Below are 27,119 nucleotides of genomic sequence, written 5' to 3' on the forward strand. Positions count from 1 at the left end.
CCAGGCACCTGGAATCACATTTCAATATTTTAAAAATTGTTTTGGTGTGTTTTATTTCAAGCAAGCATTTTAGCTCCCGGAGTTCCAAATATATAAAGGACTGTTCTTGAATATCATTGAAACATATTTTAAATTTGTATAACATCAATATGGGAGAGAATGTTTCAGTTACAAAGACAAATGCTCTTTGTCTTACAGCACTGTCTGCACATTTTCGAGTCTGTGAGCCATATACAGACTACAAAGGCCGCTCTCATTTTGGATTTCACTGTCCACGTCTTTCTGACAATAAATCATACATCTTTTGCTGCCATCATAACAACACCGTGTTTAAATACTGCTGTAATGAGACGGAATTTCAGACTGTTATGCAGATGAACTTAACGGGAAATGCAGATGGATATATGCATAAGTAAGTAAATTAGCTGGAATTCTCTCTCTGTCTCCTATTCTTCACCCAAACTTTCTTCTGGATATAAGCAAAATTGTATTGAGTCATAGAAGCAGGTATGTGTTTAAGTGTGTCTCCACAAATAAGAAAAACTAAATACCGTATTTTATGGTCTATAAGACTCACTTTTTTCCTCGAAAGATATCCGCCAAAATTCAGGAGCGTCTTATATGTTTTAACAGTTTAATATGTTAAAACTCTGAAAAACTGGATTAAAATTAAGGTGCGTCTTATAGTCCGTAGCGTCTTATAGTCCGTAAAATACAGTAATTTTTTTAAATTCAGAGATAGGAATTTGTCATTTTTTTATACAGTCCAAATGTTATGCATGTCTAACTGCCATTTTGAATTTGTGCATGTTTTGCATGTTAATGATTTGCAGTGACTTGTGCTTAAACAGCAAGGTATGTTTGCTTAGGTATCACTGGAGTCTAATCTTTCCCTGAGGTTCCTTTTTATATTTTAAACTCCATGGGTAGTAAAGGGTGCATACCTTGCATCAAGAGGGTGGATTTTTTTTATAGTTCTGACATCATCAGATATCCCACCTACATCCTCATCTGTTAACATAGTCCTGTGAACATGCCCCAACAAACGTGCTAAGACTCTCCTTTCATTGGCGTGTGGGGGCAGAAATGTGACCCATCTGTGAACTCACACCATTACTGAGCATGGAGAATTTATAAAGCACTGTAAACCTTTGATTTACAGAGACAATTATGGATGTGGCAGCTCCAGATGGACTCCAAAAAGTGATGCAATTCAGTGGCCCATGATGCCATTGGGGCATGAGACCTGTTGTCCATTCTGAGATATTGTGCTAGCCTACAAAACCGTAACTATGGAAACACAATCTGACTAGATCCTCCATGTTCCAATCCACTACCGGAATAAGCTGGTGACAATAGCAAAAGCTGGGGATTAGTGTTGCCGTAATGCACAAGGAGAATTTTGTAACATGTGCCTCTGAGCATATGATGAGTGCTGTTATCTCAGAAGGCAACAACTGCAATCAACACAATTAGTAAAAGAGACCTAATAGAGGACCTAGCCAAATTAGGTTTCATGATTGATTTTGTACACCAGTACAATATTTCAGATTGCACATCGGGTCCCATGCTCCCATCATATGAACATCATGGGCCACTGAATTTCCTCACTCTTTGAAGTGCAGCTGCTGCACATAACTATACCTATAAACCAAAGGTTGTTTGCTTTAATTAAAATTTGCTTGCTTTTTAAATGGAGGATCCCATATGCTCCACACTTAATGTAAATATGTTCAGTACAAGGAAAGCGAAAATACTGCTTTAGCATTGCTGGCTGTAATCAAGCAGCACACTTGGCTTAAAGAGGCAGGTGCTTGGTTTAAAACAAGCCATAACTTTATTCTTCAAACGTGGCAAATAGAGAAAATTGCTAGACCAGTGTGAAGCGGAACAAAAATCATTGCTAAATGGGCTGGTGTGGATGCCCAGCCGAAATGCTCAAAGGGACACCTCCCCTGATGTTAATCAGACATAAAAGAGCATAAAGGGCTATTATACACAGTGCTCCAGACATACTGGAAACATGGTAGTCTTTACAGTTGAATCGTTGGTTGACGGGCAGATACCCGGGCAGTGAAACAACTTGCCCTAGCATTTGGAGATGGAAACTTCATCCATTGAAGTTCTGGGCATCTTGCAGCCGTAGTGCAGGCAGAATATCAACAGCTGTTGATTTCCCCTTCATATGCTAGGCAGAGTTGCACCTGTTGAATGTCTGCCCATCATGCAACTGTTAAATGTGTTGGGCCCTCTAGCCCTTACAAGGAATTCAGCAGCCCTTCCCCCTTATGAGGTATAAAGTTGGAGAGGGGTAAAAGCTGAACACAAGCACAGAGGCCCAGCAATAGGGATGTGCATGGAACTGCAGAGGCATGGTCCGGCGGCGGGGGGTGTCTCCCTTTAAGGGCTGGGGTTTTTTGACTTACCCCTCCCACTGCTTCTCTGCTGCCGGCGCTCTGTTTCCGTGAAATGTTTTTGGGGTGGCAGTGTTCCTTCCTGCCGCCCCTGCCCCCATTCTTGTCCGGAAATACCAGAAGTAACGAGCGTGTGTGCGCCCACCGCACACATCATGCTCTGTGTGCGCACGTCATGCATGCAGCATGCGCACACAGCATGTGACATGTGCGACAGGTGTGTGCAGTGGTGGGCACATGCGCACTTGTTACGTCTGGTATTTCCGGACAAGAATGGGGGTAGAGGCAGCAGGGAGGAACAATGCCGCCCCAAAACCTTTTCATTGAAACAGAGTGCCGGCGGGGTGGGAGTGGCGGGAGCGGTAAGTGCAAACCACCACCACCCGCCCTTAAAGGGAGACACACACACCCTGCCATCGGGCCGCCGGCCTGGCCCAATTTCAAACTGGTTCAGAGGCCTCTATAATGGTCTCCAGACCGGTCCGTTCACATCCCTACCCAGCAGTTCTGAGGCAAAATGGAGGAGGTCACTGTCAGATGGAAGCAACAACAGTCGTGGAGCCAAGGCCCATGTGGAGCCTGTTCTCCTATCTACCTTGGAGACATACATTAAACCATTCAAGTGTAATGGTTGCCCTTTATTTTCAAGACAGTTCTCCTCTGGGAGGGGAGAAAGATTCCACCAGCCCTGACAGAGACCCTTCTCAGCTGTTTCCAGGGCCAAAGACAACAAAAGCAGATGATACTGAGCAGCCATTGTTTGCACTCTCTTTGCTCTCCCCTCTCACAAACATTCCAACTGATCTGAGCATGTCCGAATCTGACATTACCATAGGACCTACTGAGAGTGATTTTCTTAATTTGTAGAAATTCAAAATCTATTCATTTCAACAAACCCATGAAAGAAGTTTATATGGAAGACAGACCTTTCCCAAAGAAATTGAGTGAGTCTGGGCTTTGCTGTTAGTTTGCAAAGCCTCCCATTGTAAGTACAGGAGGGGAAAAAGCCCCAATTTTGGTTTTGGGATTTTGTGTGCTTTCCAGCTAAGCCATTTCCCCACAGATCCATTAAAAACAACAACAACTGACATACTTGCTCAGCAGGCAAGTCTGAGCTTAAAAATATCTGTTCTAGCATAAATATTGCAAAGGGAAAGCTTTGAGAAACCATAGATGATCAAGTCATTGGGTGAAATGATAGAATGCTGTTTTACCTCTCCACCCATAATACACAGGCACTCCTTTGCCTGGATAGTATAGGAAGCCATTTTATACTGCTTACCACTGAGGGGAGAATATGGAGCAGCCCAGCACTCCAATGAGGCCTATGGGGCTATTGTTACCCCATATAGCCTAGAAAGGCACATCGGCCCCATGAGATGATCCTACATTAGGACAGTTCATTAGGACAGTTGGTGCAAAAGGTCGATGCACTGAATGTTCATCTCCAACACCAACATTCTCAGTGAACCAGCATGCAAGAAGAAAAAGGGCTGCTGTTATCCTACTATGATATCTGTTGCAACAAGTGAGGAATATTCTGAAAGAGAATGCAGTCGCAATTGTATCTTCTTCATACAGAACTTTTAGCAAAAATGTGAGGAGGAAACTGTAGACACCTCATGGCCCTTTGGTGGAATCACCAAGTCTACAAAGACTGTGGATGGTGGAGTACTTATCAAACCTGGATTGAAAATGGAACTGGAGCTAAATGCCCCTGCTGACGTGGAGGAGGCGGACACTGTACCCACACTAATGAAGACACAAGGCTTGGTTGGAGATAAAGGGCCACAACTTTATGTAATCTGATCAATGAAGCAACATGAGTATCTGCTAACCACTCTCTTTACAGTGGAGGGTCCTAACAACTTGTTGCCCTGGGTGGAAGTTCCTAACCTAAATGCTTCAGGCAATTACATTCCAGCTCAGAGAAGCCAGGGGGCCAAAGGTGATTGCTGCTCTTTTTAGCCAACTGTAGGGGTCAGGGCAGATGGAGGGAGTATCACTCTTCCCACCCCCATACACAGCTTTTAAGATTGGCAGTTCTCCTACAGTCGAGGGAAACCACAGCTGCTGAGCTTCTGCGGACTGACTAATGTCCTTAGAAGGCATGTGTGCCTTGAAGTGCTCACCAATAACCTATTTTAGACCTTATTCTCGCCTGTTGTTGTGATTGGGAAGGAACCTAACTAACTAAAGGATAGTATGAAGTGGGCAGAAAAGACTCCCATCACCGGTCAGTCTTGGCAGGAGCTAAAAAATCCCTACCTGGCCCCCCAAAGGGTGACCAGCCAAGATGCATACTATGCTCATGGCAGGTCAGATGGATGCCTCTCTAATGCCAAATGAGGTCCCACAAAGAAGCATGCTGGACCGGACACTTTCTGGGACCTCAAACAGTCTAAGAACCCCAAATGCCTCTTGCTTCATTTGAAGCCAGGCAGGGCAAACTAGCCACACCCAGGATGCATCTGGCTGGGCAGTTTCATTCTGGTAAACCTTTTGTGTGTGGTGTGGAGGATGACATTAGTTTGTTCTGAATTATTCAAAATTAGTGATTGCTTTGTTTGCACAGGTAAATGAGGCATTCATCCATGCTTTTGAGAATCTCCTTATTGAGACAGATGGGGATGTAAATGTGTCCTGCATCTCATGCTTTTGATAATTAAAATTGGTGTAAAGCTTTTTATACCAATACATATTTTCTTCCAAGTATATGTGTTCATAGATGTGTTGACCAGCACTATGACAAACAAGTTCTGGCATGGTTCTCAGATCAAGAGCTTACATGCTGCACAAACCTCCTAGGTAAGGTAAAATGTGCCATCAAGTAGATTTCAATTTCTGATGCCCACAGAGCCCTGTGGCTTGCCTTGAGGTCATTGTAAAAGAAATACACCACTGTTTCTGGAGTGGATTTATAATGGCAAGCAGATTTAGTGGACATGCAACAACTTTCAAAACACAGCAAAGGTTGCAAGTACACTTAGTGGTGAGAATTCTACCTCAGTATGCCTGGGGTGATGGTCCGTAAGACAAGACAGGTAGGAAAGTGACCAAAAGACTTTTCAAGTTATTTTCAGACAAGGCCATAAACCTGAAAAGCTTCAGACTTACAGAGGGTAGGAGGTTCTTAAAAAGTCTGTAGGCAGCCTGTTAAAGCAACAAGGGGTTCATCACTTTGTCATCAATAATGAAGTCAAAAGGTTTCATTGAGTTATTTAACCGAACTTTGAAATTAAAAAATGTGGACATTTCCCCACATTTTACAGCTAACGGTAACTTCAGGTATATTGATGTGTTGTCCAAATTCCTAAAAGTAGCTTCCACAGAACTATCGAAGCCAGGCTAGTGGATGTTCACCACCACCACAACTTGACTATATGGGAAATATTCCATGGGGACAGTGGACAATAGTAATACTATTAAGTAATTTTATCATCCAGACTAAGTTACTTAATAGTATTACTCAGGAGTTACTTTAAGGGCCACTTAATTTCTGTAAGCAAGCAATTTAGTCAAGCTATCACCCAGTGTTCACAGAAAAGCAAGGGTTCCTTCTGTTGGGAAAGGGAGATCATGTGAAGATTTCTAAAAGTAAAGCAGTTTTTGAGAGAGAATTTTTCCAAAGAAATCTTCATTATAGAAGAAGTCATCAGAAGACCAGAAAACTCTATATCTATTAAAATATTACATGGGTGATGTGGTTCATGTATCTCCTATCCTGAATAATTTCAGGATTTTAAGTTCAAAAAGATCCATAGGATTGAAAAGATTCTTATAGCTACAAAAGGTCGTGGCAGGACAAAGCAGCATCTGGTGAAGGGGTTAGATGGGCCTAACAAGTTCAATAGCTGGGCGCCTGCTTCAATCTTTATGAACCTGTTTTAGAATGGCTGAACGGGATTTTTACATTACTCTGAATAGCAATGGTTGTACTGCATTTTTTCTGCTGAGTACTTGTTCAACTTTTTTCATCTATTTATCTCAAGCATTGGATCTGAGGCAATACAAGCCCTATCACAGCATTTTTCTCCAGAAACTATATTAGAGAAAAAAATCCTCTATCAGCAACCTATTCAGTAGGGATATGCATGGAACTGCGATCCGGAGGTCCGACACTGCTGTGGGGGGCTCTTTAAGGGCGTGGGAGGGTGTACTTACCCCCCCACCGCGTTTCCCCCGCCGGCGCCTTCGTTTAGTAAAGCTTTTGGAGCAGCAGAATATCTCCCTGCCACCCCTTCCCCCAGTCGTCGGGAAAAGGCTTCACAAAGCCTTTTGCGCTTGCGCATGTCACATCTCTGCGACGCACATGCGCATGTGATACGGAGATGTGACGTGTGCACGCGACGTGCGCATGCGCAAAAGGCTTTGTGAAGCCTTTTCCCGATGACTGGGGAAAGGGGCGGCAGGGAGGTATCCTGCCGCCCCAAAAGCTTTACTAAACGAAGGTGCTGGTGGAGGAAACGCGGCGGGGTGGGGGAAGTACACCCTCCCCCACCCTTAAAGAGCCCCCCACAGCAGTGCCAGACCGCCGGACCGCCCTCAAGTCCGGACCGGTTCGGAGGCTTTCAAAATTGTTCGGAGGCCTTCATCCCTACTATTCAGTACCATACTGCATCGTATTGGTGAATAGGATCAGAGGGTGGGGGTAACTTCAAAATGCTGCATTTCCTTTCCTGGTGTAATAGGAAAGGAAGCAATATTATGATATTGTGTCCTTTTCCTGGTGGGAAAGGATGGGGACAGGGAAATGGCCTCACCCTGTAACTATAGGACATGGCCCACCCCACCCCACCCAGTAATGCACCAGGAAAATGTTGCAATATAATGATGTTGCTTCCTTTCCTGGTGGTTTTAGGAAAGGAAAGGTGGCATTTTGAAAGGCTGCAGCTGCTAAAAGATATCCAGTTTCTTCAAAGAAGATGGCTCTTTGGTAAAGGTAAGCCCCCCACCAACCTACTCATCTTGATGCATTTGAGCAAATAATTATTATTGATTCTATTCAGTTCTGACCACCCTTGGCAATGCAGGAATGTCCAGGTTCTGGACTGGCCCTGATAAACAAAAGGTGGCTTTTAACAATATTTTTATTTGGGGCCTTAGAATGATCTGATATATGACTACAGAAAACAGGACACAGATAGCAATAAAACCAATTGGATTATTGAGCATAGAGGATGGGTAAGTTTTTTTAAAAAAATAAACTTAATTTTGGAATGAAGCCATGCATAAGTAGGCCCTTACAAAACCACTGTTTTTCTTTATCGTAGGAAAAGTATTTTGCTGACAGGTGTGAAAACTACATTGTTCTTCATGGTCGTTCTGCATCACATGCATGGGATTTGCGCCACTGCAGATACTACCTTCTAGAGATTCAAAATAGAGAGATTTTTGGTGGTAGCCCAGGCCCCTTTGTAACCACTCTGTGCTGTCCTGCTCTGCTCTCTCAGTTTGTTGCCTACCATTGCAGGCTTCAGACCTCTCCGAGCTTTCTGAGAGCGAGAGCTGTTTAGAGACTTCTCACTTGAGAGGAAAGTACCTGTTTTAAGTTCTATCCTCCTTTTATTCTATCTTTTCTTGATCTTGTAGTTTTCCGACTTCCTTATTTTGCATTTGATTTATCTGGTCCTTCCCACCTTCCACCCTCAGTTTATGGTTACAAAAGCCTCCTTTAAACAATCTCCTTTTTGCACAGCTAAGCTATCGATATCTAATGGACATCCGCACTGCTTGTCATGCTTAGGGGAAGAACACAGGGTGGAAGCTTGTGGGGTCTGCAGAGATTTAATGAAGCAGGCACACCACAACCCAAACCTTGAAACAGCTGTCTCCATTTCAGAGTACGAGTTGAATGTAGATACCTACGCTGTGCCACCTGAAGTCCCTCTAGATACCTCTCTGGATCCAACACTGTAGGTGTGATACCTTACAACCAGACTCTTGAGTCAGATTCCGCATCAGAGGAATTATATTGTTAATTGTTTTTAAATTGGTTTTCATATTGTGTTAATAAATATCATTTATTTTTAAATGAAGGTTTTTGGTTTTTGTACACTGCCCAGAGCCTTTGGATGGAGAGGGCAGTATAGATATGTGATAAATAAATAAATATTTATTTTGAGCAGATGGAATGGATGGCAAAAGCCCTTGGGGGGGGATTCATCAGAAGGCTTTGGCAGCCCCAGACTCCATCTTTGATAGAAGCTGATATCAAGACTCAACTCTTGCGTCCACTCATACCCACTATATTGGAAGTAGTTAAGTAGGCATGGAACAAACTGGCCACATCCTTGCCGGCAGCCAGGCGTCTGGACAGCCTGTATCACATTCAGCAGTCTGACTGCCCTTTCTTGTTTAAACATCCTATCCCCAGTTCCGTAGTTGTGGGAATGTCTCAACCCAGGTCTCGTCAGAAGCCTCTGTCCATACCAGTGGATCAGGATGGTCACAAGTTGGACACTATTGAAAAATGAAACTATTCAACAGCAGCCTTGCAACTCCATATTGCTAACTACCAGGCCTATATGACTCATTATGCCAACATGCTATTTGAAAAGCTCTCGACATTCCTAGAACAACTCAAGCAATCTGATCACAAGAATAAAGCCTGTAACATCCAAAACAGCTACTCTACAATGCACACCACACAGCAGATTGTGCCTCATGCACAATTGCCTTGCGTAGACGTGGCTCAAGTCTACCTCTTTAACCCCTGAGGCAAAACTGAGAACTGAGGACCTGCCTTTCACTGGTGAAAACTTGTTTGGTGACAAAACTGACAACGCCTTAGAGTGTGTTCAGCCTACGGTTTACAGTCTACAGTTTGGTCAGTGACAACCGCTAGTTCTTTCCAGCCATACTGTCCAAGAAAAGGCAAAGAATGGAGCAGGACAGCTACAACTAACAGGCTTTATCTTCTTCAATCTGACATGTATTGGGGCAACAGGTACAGCTCCTTCTGTAGGCCAGCAACCCAGTCTTCAGCAAGAGCTACTGTGTCCCTAAGCCACCACAATCTGCCTACACAAAAATGATATGACTACTGCACAAGCTTGTCCCTATACCTTTCCAAGTGATGAACAATAACAGAAGACCACTGGATCCTGTCCGTTGTTCAACTCGGCTATCTAATTACTAAGACAAACCCCCCCCCCATTTCCAGTCCTCTTCCAACACTGCTAACCCCCACCCTTTGGGAGGAGGTGCAGATTCTACTTTGGAAGCACACCCTAAGAAAGGTCACCCATCATCCATGCCTGGGCTACCACTCCAGTTACTTCACTGCACCCAAACATGATGGCGAGTTGAGATTCATTCTAGATCTCAGAGGGCTTAAATCACTTTGCACGAGATCCTGTTGCTCCTTCCACTGGGTGAGTGCTTGTGTTCCTCAGTCTTCAGGATGCCTATTTCCACATATCAATTCATCCTCTCCATCAAAAATACTATCAGCTCCAGGTGGAAGACCAGGTCTACCAATGCACCCTAACCCTAACTTCGGCCTAACCACCTTGGCCTAACCTACACAACACACACATTTACAAAGACCATGGCAGTAGTTACTACTACAACAAATATTTATATACAATTTTTCAACAAAAGTTTCCAAAGTTGTTTACATAGAGAAATAATAAATAAATAAGATGGATCCCTGTCCCCCAAAGGGCTCACAATCTAAAAGAAATCTTAGACACCAGCATCCATCCATTACTGGAGGTACTATGCTGCGAGTGGATAGGGCCAGTTACTCTCCCCCTGCTAAATAAAGAGAATCAACATATTAAAAAGGCGCCTCTTTGCCCAGTTAGCAGGGGTAAAGTTAGCAGGTTACATCCTTTATTTGGTGGAAGGGGATTCAATTATTTCTATATATTAACAATTGGCTTGTTGTCCCTTCAGAGAGCTTATTTCTGCATCATATTTGGACCACATTAGAACTGGTCCAAGGCCTTGGTCTCCAGGTCAATCACACAAAAAATCAGACCTTCATCCCACAAAGTGCATATATTTCATAGGCATCCATCTCTATGCCCACCTTTCTGCTGCCTTCCTTCCTCCTACCTATTTCTCTGACATCATAGCTGCTGCTGCCGATTTCTTCTCAGCTCACCTGACAGCAAAATGCAACATGCTCTTGGCCATATGGCATCTACCACTTCCATACTACCTCATGCAAGACTACAAATGAGAGCATGGCTCTTGAGTGTCTTCTCTCCTTCCATAGAGAGCCAAGCAAAAATACTCGAGATTCCATCCACAGTTGCTCGAGCAGCCAGATAGTAGACAAACAAAGTTCATGTGTCCACCGGCTGTCCCTCTATTGTGCTCTTACCAGACACCACCATAATTACAGATGTCTCACGCACCAGATGGGTGCAGGACTCAAGTGACCTCTGGCACCTGGACACAGCCAACACGTGCCACTACATCAACTATCTGGAATTGCTGCCTGTTCTTCGTGGCCTCCGGAGCTTTTGTGCTGTCATGAAGGACAAATATGTCCTCATCTTTAGTCAACACCACCACAGCAGCTTACATTAATCACCAAGGTGGAACAAGGTCCAGTTCACTTCTTCAACTCACACTCCACCTATGGAACTGGTGCCTGAACCACAATGTCTTCCTGAGAGCAGCCTACATACTAGGAAGGGACAACACGCTATCCGACTCTCTCAGCAGACAGAAATATCCATCACACAAGTGGCAGCTCCACCTGGATGTGGTCTCAGATGTTCCCATATTGGGGCAAACCAGATGTTGACACATCAGTGCAGATGCTCACAGTCACCACTGCCATTGCTTTTTCAGCCAGGGTGCTGTAGTTGCAGGTTCAGAGGGTGATGGTTTGCTGTAAAGGTGTATAGGAGAGTACATCTATGCCTTTCCTGCATTTCCTCTGATCCCTCAAGTTCTCCAAAACATACAAAACGAATGTGCCCATTACATCTTGATCACGCCATCGTGACAGAAGCGGGCACGGCTCTCCTATCAGACCTCCTGCTCTCAGTGACCTCCACAGAACTGCATCCGAACCTCACAGCCCTTCCCTGATAGGCTGGCATCTAGACCTACACTGATCATTGACGCCATGCTTCACAATGTGGTTAAAACCTTCTACACACCAATCGTACCATGCCAAGTGGTGGCGCTTCACTTAGACCTTACTTATCTGTTGGAATTAAAGAAAAAGGGTTTGTCCATCCCCTCACTAACGGTTCACTTCATGGCCACCTTTTCATGACATGTTGAAGGTTCATTTTTCAGACTTCCTGTTAAGACATATTTCAAGGGGTTAGTTGGTTTGTTCCCTCGTAATCCCTGTCTTGCTCCCACCTGGGGCATACCTCTAGTTTTGAATATGTTGAACAGAAAGCCTTTTGCACCCATAGCCACTGCTGACCTCTGTTTCCTTACCTTAAAGACCACCTTTTTGGTAACCATCACATCATTCTCGCCCATTGTGTAAGCGAGCTCAGAACTCTGCGGGCAGATCCTCCCTCCTTGGTTTTCCACAAGGATAACATTTCGCCAATGCCTGATATCACCTTTCTCCCTAAGGTTTCTCACAATTTCATCTCTTCCAGGAGATTGCTCAGAAGATCAATTTTTTTCACAACCACAATCTGCTGAGGAATGAAAGTGGCACTCCTTAGACATCCGCAGGGCTTTGGGCTTCTACATCCACAGAAGTCCTTCCTCAGATCCTCTGCACTCTTCATTTGCTACGCATCACCAAACAGAGGCCTACAGACATCCTCAACAACTTTCCTCTTGGATATTCTCTGCCATCAAGTTGTGCTATGAGCTGGCCAAGAGGCCTTTATCTGCATTGGTGTGTGCCTACTCTACCTAGTCAGTAAGCAACATCTGCTGCCTTTCTCTCTGGGATTCCACTGGACACCATTTGTAGAGCTGCCACATGATCCCAGACTTCTGTCTTTATTCAGCATTACACTCTGGACTTGAGAGCAAGAAAGGACGCTTCCTTTGGGACCATGGTTCTTCATATTGCAACACCGCCAGGTAAGAGTCTCACTAGCTCCTGTGTGTGATGCACAGAGACCACAAAGAAGGACAAGTTGCTTACTTATAATTATGTTTCTTTGAGTGGTCTTCTGTGCATTCACACACCTGCCCTGCTGCCAACTGCTCTCTCTTTCTAACGGGTGCTGTGGCAGTGGCTCCAAGTGAGGCAGCAGAGCTGGATAGCCACAGAGTGGTTACAAAGAGGGCTGGGTTCTCGCCAAAAATCTCTCTGTTTTGAATCTCTAGAAGGTTCTGGATTAGTATCTGCGCAGGCACAAATTTCATGTATGTGAATGCACAGAAGACCACTCAAAGAAACACCATTACAAGTAAGCAACCTGTCCTTCCCTCCATGAAAACCAAAATTCTGATCTTCAGTCAATAGTTCTGCATGTTTTGCCTCCTATTTCCAGTCTAAATTATAATTAAAATAAAGCTTTTGAACGGAATGTTTATAATACAAGTTAAATGGTAAAAAAATTAAGTTGTGGGGGAAAATTGATCAATGAGAATGGGATTTGAACCCATGCATGCTTAGTACAGTGAACTAGCTTAAAGTGAGTTCACCAGAAGCTGTCACATCTAGCCTTTTTTGTAGCAAGTGAGATAACCTAAATTATCTAATCTGAATGCCGTTGTCATCAGGCAAAGCAGAAAGGCTCCTCCATTGATCTCAGGAGGACCAACTGCCATCTGGCCCCTTTCCTCTGAGAAGAACCAAGTCCTCCTCCACAGTTATTGTCATCCAGTTGCGGCAGATGGTGAGGAAAGCAGCAAGACCTTGCCAGTTGCCTTCAGAGAAACAACTGCCATCTGGCCCCTTCATTCTGAGAAGTTTTTCTCCCCTCTTAAAAATTATTTTTTCCTTGGTTTCCACCCCACACAAGATTGTGAGCCCCTTCAGGATTAATAATTTTAAAAATGCTGTAACCCACTCTGAGCTATCAGAAAGAGTGGGGTATAAATCTAACAAATACACACACACACACGGTATATTTAAAAAAAATCATCCATGAAGCAGTTTTGATCAATATATGGCCTCCACAGCTAAAATACCTTTTAATGAAGCTGTTCTGCCTCATAGGGCTGCTGTTACATATCTTCTCTTTAAACATGTATCCTGAGCTTTTGACATGCCCTCTTCTGGTTTAAAATGGTAATAACAAAGACATAGATTTCAAAAATAAAACCATTTTGTCTACCAGTGCCTTCACATTGGGACATTATGTAAGAGAAAACATAATGTCTGTGTTAATCATGTACTCTATATGCTGTAACATAGTTAATGATCCACATTTCCTTGGGTTATAACCAGATATTATAAGAGTAGGTGAATGTTATAGCAGATTTTAAACATTTTAAGCTTCCTGGAGAAATGTTAACTGGGAACAAAAAGATATGAAAATGTCTGTCTTGTGTTAACTGGACAGAAAGACTACACATAAGAAGCCTGATTTGATCAGACAGCCCACACTGCAATAAAACACTATACAGATTCAAAAGCCATAAACCCTGGCCCTGAAGAGAGTTCATGCTTGTTCTTTGTTTATGGGACAAAATATATTTTGTTTCATACATCTGAAGGTGATATGTGGGAACTGCTGTGTTGTCAGTACTCCCTTCATAAAAGAAAAATAATTATAATGATAATTATAATATAATTATAATAATTACACCTTTTAGGAATTTTCAAAGTGTACGAAAAATCATTTTATTTTTCTTTAAAAGGCTCTTTATACATCTTTTAAAACTTTATTACAAATATTATTAGAAAAATAAACATTTTAACATATATCTACAATGTCAATATTAAAACATTCATAAACGTCAATGTCTATATCCATAATAAACACCCCAACAGAAAATAGGTGGGGGGAAGAAAAAGGGAGGAGGGAAGGAAGAGAAAATATATCTATATCAAAAGATAAAAGGGGAAGAAAAAAATGTTTATAATAGAGAGTACCCATAATTTCAATATTCAATTTCTTTTCCAATATTATACTCAGTGCTAAACATATATAGCTTTGTTCTGTTTGTTTATGGTGGCTGACCAGAAAAATATATACATACAGCCCAAACTAATAAACTAATCTAGGTGTTTGTAAACCTTATGAAATCTGACTATACAAATACTCACTTACTTTGAATTCTAATGGCTAACACAGAATATTTCCATGTGGCCAGGGTAATTTGCTAGAAGGAGGACTATTAATTCATAATGGGTGCCCCTGTAGAAACGACAGTATAACAACACATGGGATAATGTTTTGATAGCTCCTGATTTGCAAGGACAAAACTGCTCCATGTAAAGACTTTTTAAATCCTGCCTTCAAACACAGCAGAAGGTAAAATGTCAAAGTGTGCTAGTGTGAGGGCTCTATGGTATTTTGCCACTGTAAGCTTATCTAAGTAATTAGGTTTCATATTCAAAAGTTGATTACCCACCGTTAATCTCCTTGATATAGAACTTCTGTTGGATAGCTGTGCTACGTCACAACTTCTTTGAGAGAGCTTGATCAAGATCTATTGCCAACAGTAACTGTGAGACAAACCCATAGGAAAGCAATTTTCTTTTAAGTTCCATTTCCCTGTTGGAGGTGAACTTATCTGCTAACATAAGCAGTAACAATCCAAATGGGATTAAAGTTTATTTTAAGCCAAAATTTAAATATTAAAAGCCAAATTTTATCAAGTCTGCCTCCACTCTCAAAGCTGTGTTAGGAATGCCTTGTAGTACTTGAAATAGCTTTCTAAGAAATTTAGATTGCACAGCTTCTGAAGCTTGGATGTTAGGAGGATGAAGGCTCCATACCCTTTATCCTGTGCTCCACAGAGCAAATGAGCCAGCACCTTGGATTCAAATAGTCTTATGACTTCAGAAATAAAAAGTTCACCTCTAGAGTAGAAAAACACCAGTATTGCCAATGATGATTTTTGAGCATTTTGAATGACATATTCTTGGTGGGTTTGACAACCAACAGTGGAATGAAATACAATACCTAAGTACTGTATTTGTAACAACTGAGCTGCTCAAACTTATGCCTGTCTAGACCAACTTGGGGCGCTTAGCAAACTTCATAATCTGCATTTTAGAGTAGTTAATCTGCAGAGCATAATCTTTACAGTAAGAAATGAGGAAATTAAACACTCTTCTCAAGCCAATAGAAGATGATACAGCATCATCTCTGTATTATACAGAGAAGATAATCTTCAATAGAAGATAATTATTGATTATTGATTATCTTCAATAGAAGATAATACAACATCATCTCTGTACAGAAGATAATATTAGAGAATGAAAGTCTGAATGAGAGAGAGGCAACCATGGAGTTTATATAAAAATTAAAGAGCCCAGGATACAGCCTTGCTTCATGCCTCTGTATGTTGGAATGTCTTTAGAGAGATAACTTGCTGTGTTGCATCTATCTTTCAAATAGGTGTTTTAATGCAATTTATATAAGTGATGATGGATGGATACTTGAAATTTAGACCACAGCTTCTCCCTAGATACTGAATCAAATGTGAATTTAAGGTTGACAAGCAGCATAACGGGCCCCTTTTGACTTTGAAATATATTTTGCTATCAATTGCTGTAAAATCAAAGCCTGAAATAGTGGTGAATGACCAGACCTAAAACCAGTATATAGGCTGCATTCACACAATCACAGTGATCCTGGTTAAAGAGTGCATAAAAGCTAACCAGGATCACTGAGTGCCTCCAAGCTGATTGTGAGAACCCAGAATGTACAAGCAATCCTGGTCAAACCATTGTGGTTAAACCACATTTACACAGTATAGATAACCAGGATCTCAGCAATCCTTGTTCACTGTTCACTGTGATCTTGTGAACAAATAGTTTGCCGCCCCTCTTTAATTTTAAGCAATTCAGTCAATATACATAGCTGAGCCATATCTTACTTTCCATATCTTACTGATCAATTCCTGACAATTAATTGTTCTATTATTGTTTCACTTTTCAGCTATTACTTCTAGCAGTTAATGTTCACAATAAAATTTCTAATTTCCTTTGGAATAACCATTAATGTTTCCAACAACAACAAAAAATAGGATTTAATTGCAGATTAATCTTATCATCCTTAGAACAGTTCCCTGGATCATCTTCCAAATATCATTCCAAATATCATTGCATATGTATAAAATTAGTGCCTGACTGATCCTGCTTAACCACAGCAGTTTGACTATAATTGCCCAGGAAATCTGCATTCTCACAACCAGTTCTATGGAGCTGGATAACTCTTGGATAACTCTTTAACCGTAATTGCTGTGATTTGTGAGAAAACTTTGTGAGAAAAATTGTGAGAAAATCCAGGATAACTCCTGGATAACTCTTTAACCGTAATTGCTGTGATTTGTGAGAAAACAACCTATATCAATCTATTGTTCATAACTTTCATATAGATTCCCTCAGACTAGTTAACATGAGCATCACATAATCTGCATATAATCCTATTTTAAATTCCTCTGTTCTTATTTTAACTCTGTTTATGTAGTTATTTATTATCAAAATTGTTCAAGGTTTGATGTAAATTGTAAAAAGCAGAGTAGAACACGGGACAGCTCTGCCTATTCCCCCTATTTAAACAGAAATCTTCTGATATAACTCAGTTCATCAAAAGTTGTGGTTGTGGATGTGAATATATAGATTTTATAAAGTTCAATAATTTATAACTAATATTCAGCTCTTCCATAACCCTAAACAAAAAGGACCTATCTGCAGCCCCATGCATGGATCAGTAGACTTTGTTGGACATACATGCTCACATCAGGCTCAGGGACAGCTGGGAGACACACACACACACACACACACACACACACACACACACACACACACACCGCCGCTGCCACAAGCATGCAGTTAATCCTGGAGGGGGGAGCACCGGGAGCACGGCGGTGGCAGCAGTGGAAGGAGGAGTAGGTATAGACCTGCTCTCCTTCATTTCAAAGGGGCTCATTTTTAAAGGGAGGTGCCCCGCAATTCAGCTTCCGAATCTTATTTTGGCACAGCCTTAATTTTCTGTTTAGCACCTATTACATTCCCCCCCATATTTACTAGCACTTCCAAATTCCCTACTGAAATGGCTGCCATCAGTTCCTGCCATTCTGGAAATCTCTCTCTCTCTCTCCCTCCTCTGGGAGCTTGGCTAATAAAAACCTTTCATCATCAAAACTTGTGCTGATATAACACTTTCTGGGTTTAGGTTCCATTACTAGTGGTGGGATGGTTAGTTCAAAAGACATCATTGTCCTCACTGGAACAATCTCCATAATCTCCCCTCAGATTTCAGAAGTCTAAAATGGCTTCCTGTATGAATTCTCTGCACACGGTGGGGTGTGGGCAATTCTCTGCACACAGTGGTGGGGTGAGTTCATAGTGGGGTCACGTGACCACTCACTAGGCCAGTAAAAAAAACCGAACACCATGGCAGGCATGTTGTGGGGCATGTTCACAGGACTGGTCTTCCAGTGATTTCTGAAAAACCAGTCTGAACAACTGGTCTTCCAGTGGGATTTCCAGTGACAAAGAAGCCATAAATAATCTACTATCTTTACTAATTGAGCAGAGAGGCACCTTTTTAAAAGTGGTGAGCAGGGGGATAGCAATTGGCCCTATCCATCCCCAGCACACCGTCCCTCCAATGGCTGTTGCTGGTGTCTGTCTTGTGTTTCTATTTAGACTGTGAGCCCTTTGGGGACAGGGAGCCATCTTTATTTATTTTTATGTAAACCTGTTTTGGGAAATTTTCTTGAAAAACAGTATCCTATACCATAAAATGGTTAGGTGTGCGGCCGTGCTGCCCATGTCTTTTTGGGCCGTTCTGGGCATGCGCGGAGCGCATGCCCAGATCGGCCCAAAAAGACACAGCCGCCCAGGCACGGGCGGCCATGTTGGGACACGGGAAGCGGCGAGGGGAAGCCGGCCGGGGAAGCGATGCCGGCTGGGGAAGTGATGGTGGCGCCGGGGAAGCGGCAGGGAAGCGGCGCCGGGGAAGCGGTGCCGGGGAAGCGAAGCTGGATGGAGAAGCGATGGCGGCAGCAAGTGGGGCCCAGGGCGGCGGCGGCCACAGTTGGGGGTTGCGGGGCCGGCCGCGGAGGCGAATCAGGGGGCCTGGCCGGGCCGGGCCGCAAGGAGAAGGGAGAAGTGGCCCGTTTCCCTCCTAACACCCATTAATCTGACGGGCTGAAAATTCTTTAAGAAGACTGGCCCCGCTGGCTGCGGCCGCGACGGGGACTGGGCCCACTGGCAGCCCAAGGTGAGGCCAAAAGCAGCACCCCCCCCACTAGAGCCCGTTATTAAAACGGGCTTACAAATACTAGTATATATATATTGGTCATTGGAAGGGGGAACTCTGCACAAGTTATACCCTCCCTTTTTTGGCCTCCCTTTAAAGTTCTCCTTTTAAAAAAACATTTTGGAGCTTCCTTTCAAGACCTCTTTTAAAAGAAATATCAAGATAGAAAGCAAAGATTTTACAGGTTCCAAAGCTTGTTGGTTTTTAAGACAGGGTTCTCTAACTTGTTTTCACATGACATAACACATCCTCAGGAAGAAGTGAGGCAGTAATAGATTGCACATAAGCTTAGGCAAAATGTTTTTCCCTCACCAGTGCAGAATCTACCCATCAGCCCACATTTTTACATTTGGGTTTGGTAAAAGTAGGGCTAGGATTTGGGGGTCTTTCAAACAAGGCCAATCAGTAGGTATTTATTACTGATGGGGCTTAAAAGTACCTACTGATTGACTTGTGGGATGCATAAGTAACTCAGTTAAGAGTTTTAACATGCCCCAACTCCACCCTTGTATTCACCCTCTTTCTCTATTCAGGTGGTCCTGTTCTCTTGAGCCTAGTGAGATATGAGAGGTCCTGACCCTTTCAAGAGGTGCATTGTCCGAGGTCTTTATTTGAGTTTTAAAAGTTCTTGGTTCAAATTCTAAATGGGCCCATGCAAATGGGGAAAGACGAATACCTTTTTAAAAAATTGGGAACAGCTCCAATTCTTTTTTTAACGGATCTCAAATAGCAAGACTGGCATATACCCCTGCTGTGGAGCCACTGACACGAAGTAAAACATGCTTGGTGAAGGGAATAAGGCAGCCTCATAAGTTCATTTTATGATCCAACCAACCTCTGCCATCAGCCATGGGCAAAAGCATTATCCAGTATATATGCTTTCTCTGTTGAATATTTTGTATGTATAAGAATTTGATCAGAATTTACTAATTTTAAATAGGAACTCTCTTCCGCTTACTGTACATTGAAATGTGGACTAAAGGTGGGTCATTCCATATCATGTAGTAGATGTCATAACATAGATGTCATAGCATGGCAGTGGCCACAGTGGCTGCAGGGGGGTGGGTGGGGGGAAAGTCCCTCCCTTTATCTTCGAAACAACACCTCTGCAAGGGGTGGTGAGAAAGAGCTTCTTTCAGCTCCTCTCCTCCCTCTCAAATGACTGTATGGCCCATCTGCAGCTAGTTATGGGCATTTCTCTGCACATGCTCATTGTTTTAAGTCGGCTTTTAATTAATAAATCCAGTGCTGCCTTATAGCTTTCTAGTTCTGGTGGGTTTTGAGACTGTTGACCTGTTATCCTTTTTAATTGTTTATGTTTTTTATTTAATTGTATATTCGTTTTGTCTTATGTATAAATTTTTGAGTTTTAGTAATTAACTCCCTCCTTAAGACTGGGAGGCTTTTAGTGGTTTCAGTATTATACCCTAGGGTATTATGATCTAAGGGTATTATGTTTTTTTATTTTAAACTGTGTTATTTGTTCTATTCCTTTATTGTGCTGATCATAGACTGTAATAAACTTTGAACTTGTTGTTTTAAAACTAAAGGGAGGGACTTTCCCCCCACCCACCCCCCTGCAGCCACTGCCACCCCCAGAGAGGAGCAGCAAATCTTTTGCTTACAGGCTGCAAAAAGCTTAATCCGCCCCTGGTGACTTCAAAGATGGTGCTGGGGCTTAACAAGGTTCTGTCACTCTTAAAAGTCCCCACCACCTCTGGAGAAAAGCACAGCACTGGTTGGAGGTGGGAAATGGCTCATATTGGAATTTATTTATTTATTTATTTTGTCAAAGTGGCCGGCACTTGAAAATAACGAACATCACTGACCTATGGAGTTTTCCCACTGTAAAAACAAAGTCAACCCCTCTACAAGATAAATTAGTGAGCTGAGATTGTGGAAATCAAAGGCAGCTTTTCTGTCAGCGAGGGAAGAGCAGCAAGACACTGTGAACTGTGAAGTAATTTTGAGAGCGAAAGGGACTTACTCTCTGCCTGAGACATGAGAGGATGTGAGAGAAATACGCCCTCATAAACAGAGAGGGACTTGAACTAATATATCTTGCATGTTTGTGTACTTATCTATGCAGCTAACTACTTTCTGTCTGTGTCTGCCTGAACTTGTGTGTTTGCATGTACATGTCTTTACATTGTGTGTATGTGCTGCAATGCTTAATGTGTATGCTTGTGTGTGTGTGTGTACATGTGCTTGCATGTGCAGTGTGTCTGTGCTACATGCATGTGTATATGTTTGTGTGTGTGTTTGCTTGTGTAACTGTGTGTGTGCCTCTGCACCCATGTGTGTGTGCACACATTTGCATATGTATAGTGTGCATGTGTTTGTGTGTATGTATGGGATGCATGTGTGTGCAGATCTGCGCATGTGTTTTTTTGTCGTGTGCATGTGCTTCTCTGTGTTCATATATGTGGTGTGCATGTGCTTATGGGCTTGTGTTTATTTATGTTGTGCATGTGTCTGTATAGGAACATAGGAAACTGCCGTATACTGAGTCAGACCATTGGTCTATCTAGCTCAGTATTGTCTTCTCAGACTGCAGCGGCTTCTCCAAGGTTGCAGGCAGGAATCTCTCTCAGCCCTATCTTGGAGAAGCCAAGGAGGGAAATTGAAACCTTCTGCTCTTTCCAGAGTGGCTTCATCCCCTGAGGGGAATATCTTGCAGTGCTCACACATCAAGTCTCCCATTCATATGCAACCAGGGTGGACCCTGCTTAGCTATGGGGACAAGTCATGCTTGCTACCACAAGACCAGCTCTCTTTTCCAAGGAGAGCTGGTATCTATGTATCTATTTGCATGCATATGTGTTTCTGTATGTGTGTGTTTGTGTTCATGTGGCTATGTTGCATGCATGAGCTGCATGCTAGTATTTGTTTTTGTTTGCATGTCTGAGTGTCATGCATGTGTTGGTGTTTCCATTCGTGTTTTTGTTCGAGTGAGTGAGTGAGTGTTTGTGTGTGTGTTCAGAATCATTCCATACACCCCCAAACTGTTTCTGCTTCTTCCTCACAATGCTACTAACTTACCCACCTGACGTTCCCCACCTGCCCATCCTCCCCCTCCCTCTTCCCTGAGAGGTCACATTCCATAACCAATGGAATAGGCATTGCACTTGCAATAGAATCCACTAGCTGGCTCCCCCTGGCTTCATTGTCAAATAGGCCATGCTCTGGATAACTTTTTCTCCACTTGCTAGCCATAGGCTTTATTGGGCAAGGAAATCTGAATAATGTTTAACTGCTGCTCGAAACTTCAGCAGACCACTGAAAGGCCTCCTTTCTAGACAAGCCTGACAATACAACAGTCATGTTCCCCAAGATGTGAAAGGGATATATGATGCACTGGGATAAAATTTGGACAAAAGGTGTCAATTTCTTCAGTGTAGTCTCTGTTCTTTACACCAGTGGGCTTTGAGCCTGCGCAGAGTCCAAGCTCAATTTTCCTGCTTTTGGTGGGAAACCTGGCCCCCAGGTGCTATATGCGGCTGCGCCACTCCTCATTCCCTCAGTCTTTTGTCGTCCACGCTTCAGTCAACATCGTGTAGTCTGCAGCTTGGAAACAAATGGAGTTTGCTTCCCTTGTTGTTGTTTTTCCTGCTCTTTCCTTCATTCCTTGGTTTAATTTCTTCGCATAGTAGCATTTTTGCTTCTTTGTGTTTTATTTTTTCTTCTGGTTTTCTGCTCTGTCAGCCTCGGTCTCAGCTGGGATGAGGCATCAAGGCCTGTCGGCTGCTTGGCATGCATGCCCAGCATGAAAAACTTTAAGCAATGTGTCCGCTGTGGTTCCAAAATTCCCTCCCCGTACTCGCACAGTGAATGCCTCCTGGGCTTGGGGGAGTCCCACATTGTCGAGGCCTGCCTTCATTGCCAAAAATTCACAAAGGAGGCTCGACGGAATCGGGCCTCTCACTTGCGCACAGCCCTGTGTCTAGCTCTCCATGCGTCAGAGATCTTATCGGATAAAGCAGGTGTGAAAATAGCCACCTTGATGCCAGCGGCACAGCCTGAATTGGCACCAGCCGCAGCAGAAGCCTCAGTACCAGTACTGGCACCAACGTCTTCTATGGTGGAACCACTGTCTATGCTGCATGCAGTGGCCACACCTGAACAGGGCCTTCCCGGGCAGTTATCGGACCCTGGTGCAAAATCGGCTCCACTGAGGCCAAAGAAGAAGAAGAGGTCCAAGTCTCAACCTGAACTTCCTGCTGGGCAGCACCTGCCTCCGATCCCAAAAAAGAAGAAAACAGAACCGGGGACCGGTGTGGAACTCCTGGCCGCGAAAAAGCCTTAAAAGACTGCTTCGGATTCGGTGTCCTCTACCCCTGTTCTGGCACAGGACGCCTCCAAGACACGGGAACGTGCCTCGTCGGTAGAAGTAGTGTATTCGTTCTTTCATCCTCCAGCCAATGCGGGGTGGCTACCGCGCCGCTGCTCTCCGCTTCGCAGTGACTGTAGTCAGTTTGCTTTGAAGGATTGCGCACACCATTGGGACTCAGACAATCGTTCGCCTGTCTACTGTGCAGGCAGGGACTTGGACCGTCGAGTTGTCCCCTCTGTGGTCTGTTACCGCTCTTTTGAGCTCCACTCACCCCTGCAGGACCTTGCACATACTTATGGTCTGGATTGCAGGGATTCCTATGATCGATACCAAGGGGACGTCCCGTCCAGTCTGCGTACCATGACTATGGCCGAAGTTACTGAGATGCTCGATGCTGTAATGATTGGGCTTTTTATACACATTGGTCGGCCTGGGACTTGCGTGCCCCTCCCTTGCACGCATTGGGGAGGCTGCACTCTTGTTCCCCCTGAGATTGTGCTTGACGCCATGACTCGCCACAGGCATGTGTGACCCCGCAGTCTGGGGTCACACATTATCTGTGATAAAACTGTTTTCCTTTGAATTTCACCTTCTAACCTTTCTCTGTAACATATTTAACTGACATCAGGCTGGACTCAAATGTGGGCACAGACAATGCATCTTCAACAGTCAGTTTCACTGTTTCTCCTTTTTACAGTTTGTGCAATGTAGTCTTGCAGAACCTCTGCCTTCAGCAAACATCTGCTTCCCATCCACTAGAAAAATGGGAACCTTACAATTTCTGTCTAACATAGTAAATCTTTCTCTTTCCTTAATCAAATTGCTGGTTGCACCTAAATCAATACAAATACCAGCATTACATTTTGTACAACTGGCTCTTACATTCTTTTCTGTATTAGCAACACACATTTTATATTTGTCAGACTTACTCTCTCCCTGCCTCCATGCATTTTTCATTGTGTCCCTATATGACTCACTCCTCTTGAAATGTGGTTTCACCGGAGGGATTGCCACAGACAAAATATATTGTGTTCTTTTAATAATTTTTTAAAAGCATTTTCTTCACTTAACTTTAGTTATTGCCCCTTGCCTCTGCATCAGTTAAAGTCTTCCAAGCAGTTTATTACAAACTACAAACTCAAATCATTTTTGGCTTCCAATACATTTACAATAGACTCAAAATGCTTAGCAAGATTGTTCAATAACAATCCAATCTGAACCAAAATTACTCGCTGTGCTTGCAACTGTCGTGAAATCTCCAACATCTCATTTACATGCTTAGACAGATCCTCTCCCTCCTTTGGTTTCTTATTACACATTGGAAACAGCTGACTTTCTTTCATACAATTTCTTCAGTCTTCCATATATCCTTTGCATGCTGTTTATTTTTTAAATGCACCAATATAGAGTCACAAATTATCCTGGTAGCTTTATCATTTGCACTGTCCCAGACTTGTCTTTCTTCTGCTTCTCTGACAAGTTGCTCTGTGTGTAAGACCTTGCTGATTCCGTGGTCTTTTTGGAGCATCTCCATTTTGAAAGGCCACAGTTCAAAATCTGGGCCTTGTAACTTCTCAATCCACTTGTCCTGTCTCCATCTTTGAGAAAACCTTGTTTTCTTATTCAAGCTAATTACTTTATTCACCAGTCTCAGAGCTCTGGGCACATAACCCTGTTGAGGGGTGTGAGGGGAGACATTAAAACCCTTATAGAAGAGTATGCTCCGGTGGAAAAGAAGTTTAGCCCAAGAGATTATCTGGAGACATTAGGTTTGAGTTCAAAAAACAAATAAAGGTTTATTAAGAAACTAAAACATCACATACTGAGAGACATTGAACAACATACTCAAACAGGCACTAGCCTTCAACAACAACAACTGAACCATTCTGACTCTTAACTTGTTAAAATAGTTAACATCTCATCATGCCTCTAGTGGCCAGAAGATGTTACTGCTGTGCTAAGATCAATGCTTTAGAATTCTCACTTCTAACAGTAAATAAGGCATACACATTTTGTCTTGTTTTTAACAAATAGATTGCAATCTCACATTTGGCCTGATAAACTCTTGTCATAAAAGCATTAAGCTCTCAAAATAATACTCATTTTTCAGTAGATGGTTTTTAATAAACACAAGCAACTGCCTTAAAAACAATCTACACCTGGAAGATGCAGTTTCAGGAGTTGTTACTGTTCATGAACATAAGAACAGCCTGCTAGAATAGACCCAAGGCCCATCTAGTCCAGCATCCTGTTTCATACAGTGGCCCAACAGATGCTGCTGGGAAGCCCACAGGCAGGAGCTGAGGGCATGTCCTCTCTCCTTCTGTTACTCCCCTGCAACTAGTATCAAGAGGCATCCTGCCTCTGAGGCTGGAGGTGGCCTCTAACCCTCAGACTAGTAGCTGTTGATAGACTTCTCCTCCATGAAGTTGTCCAAACTCCTCTTAAAGCCACCTAGATTGTTGGCAGTCACCACATCTTGTGGCAGAGAATTCCACAAGTTGATTATACATTGTGTGAAGAAGTATTTCCTTTTCTTGGTCCTAAATTTCTTGGCAGTCAATTTCATGGGATGACCACTGGTTCTAGTGTTATGTGAGAGGGAGAAAAATCTCTCTATATCCACTTTCTCCACACCATGCATGATTTTATAGACATCTATCATGTCTCCCCACAGTCGTCTTTTTTTCTAAACAAAAAAGCCCCAGGTGTTGTAGCCTTGCCTCATAAGAAAGGTGCTCTAGGCCCCTGTTCATCTTGGTTGCCCTCTTCCGCACCTTTTCCAGTTCTACAATGTCCTTTTTTAGATGTGATCAGAATTGTACACAGTACTCCAGGTGTGGCCGCACACCATAGTTTTGTATAAGGGCATTATAAAACTAGCAGTTTTATTTTCAGTCTTTTGGATTTCACTACCCTAAACAGTTTGGTGTCATCTGCAAATTTGGCCACCTCGCTGCTAACCTCAACTTCTAGCTCATTTATGAATAAATTATAAAGCACTGGTTCCAGTACAGTTCCCTGGGGTACCCCACTTCTCACTTCCCTCCATTGTGAAAACTCTCCATTTATACCTACCTTCTTCTTCCTGTCCTAAAACCGGTTTCCAACCAACACATGTACTTGTCCCCTTATCCCATGACTGCAAAGTTTTCTCAAGAGTCTTTGATGAGGAACTCTGTCGAAAGCTTTTTAGAAGTCCAGATATACTATGTCAACTAGGGATGTGCGGAACCAGTCTGGTGGTCTGTGGTCTGACGGTTCATGATTGAACACACACACACACCGGTTCTGTTGGACTGGAACCAGACTGCCGGGTCTGGTCTGGAAGGTCCGCAAACTTTTTAAAAAAGTAAAAGCTAGTACCTTTAGCCCCTTTGGGGGGCTTGCTGTAGCCGCGGGTGTGTGTGTGTGTTTCCGCACGGGTTCCCTCTCCCCCCCCCCCGCCGCCGACCTTCCTCATCACTGCCGTGGCCGGGTAAGTGTAGCCTTTTGGGCCTCCGTAAAAGCGAGCGGCTGCCGTGCATGCGCAAATGCCCTCTGTGAAGGGGCTACAGGTACTTGCTTTTGCATTTAATTTAAAAAAAAAAAGTTTGAGGACCTGCCAGGTCCGGTTCCAGTCCGACGGAGTTTAGATCTCTTGTCACCTCTATCTGACTCAGTTCTTTAGCCTCTGTCCCTGAGAGGCCCCGTTCAGGAACAGGTATATGCTCAGTATCCTCTGCCATGAAGACAGATGCAAATAACTCATTTAGCTTCTCTGCAACTTCCACATCCTCCTTAATAATCCTTTTCACTCCCTCCTTTTAGAATGGTCCAACTACCTCCTTGGCAGATTTCCTGCTTCTGAAGTATTTAAAGTTTTTGTTATTCCCCTTGATGCTTTTAGTGAAAAGTTCCTCAGACTCTTTTTTTTGCCTCCCTTATTATCACTTTGTATTTCTTTTGCCAAAGTTTGTGAACCTCTCTGTTCTCTTCATTTGGTCAAGCCTCTCAATTTCTGAATGTACTCTTCTTCCCCTTGATAGTTTC

General features: G+C 43.2%; 1 protein-coding gene across 2 annotated transcripts in view; it reads left to right on the forward strand.

The window, feature by feature from the left end:
• The window catches only part of SHISAL1 (shisa like 1), a 115,285-nt gene that overhangs the window by 44,708 nt on the left and 43,458 nt on the right, over positions 1–27,119 (forward strand). For both annotated transcript variants that reach the window (XM_053254107.1, XM_053254106.1), the window contains exon 3: positions 199–412. In XM_053254107.1, coding sequence (XP_053110082.1) covers positions 199–412 — 214 coding nt within the window. The remainder of the gene's footprint in view (positions 1–198; positions 413–27,119) is intronic.

Source organism: Hemicordylus capensis, chromosome 5, assembly GCF_027244095.1.
Source record: "Hemicordylus capensis ecotype Gifberg chromosome 5, rHemCap1.1.pri, whole genome shotgun sequence".
In the NCBI taxonomy this organism is placed as follows: domain Eukaryota; kingdom Metazoa; phylum Chordata; class Lepidosauria; order Squamata; family Cordylidae; genus Hemicordylus; species Hemicordylus capensis.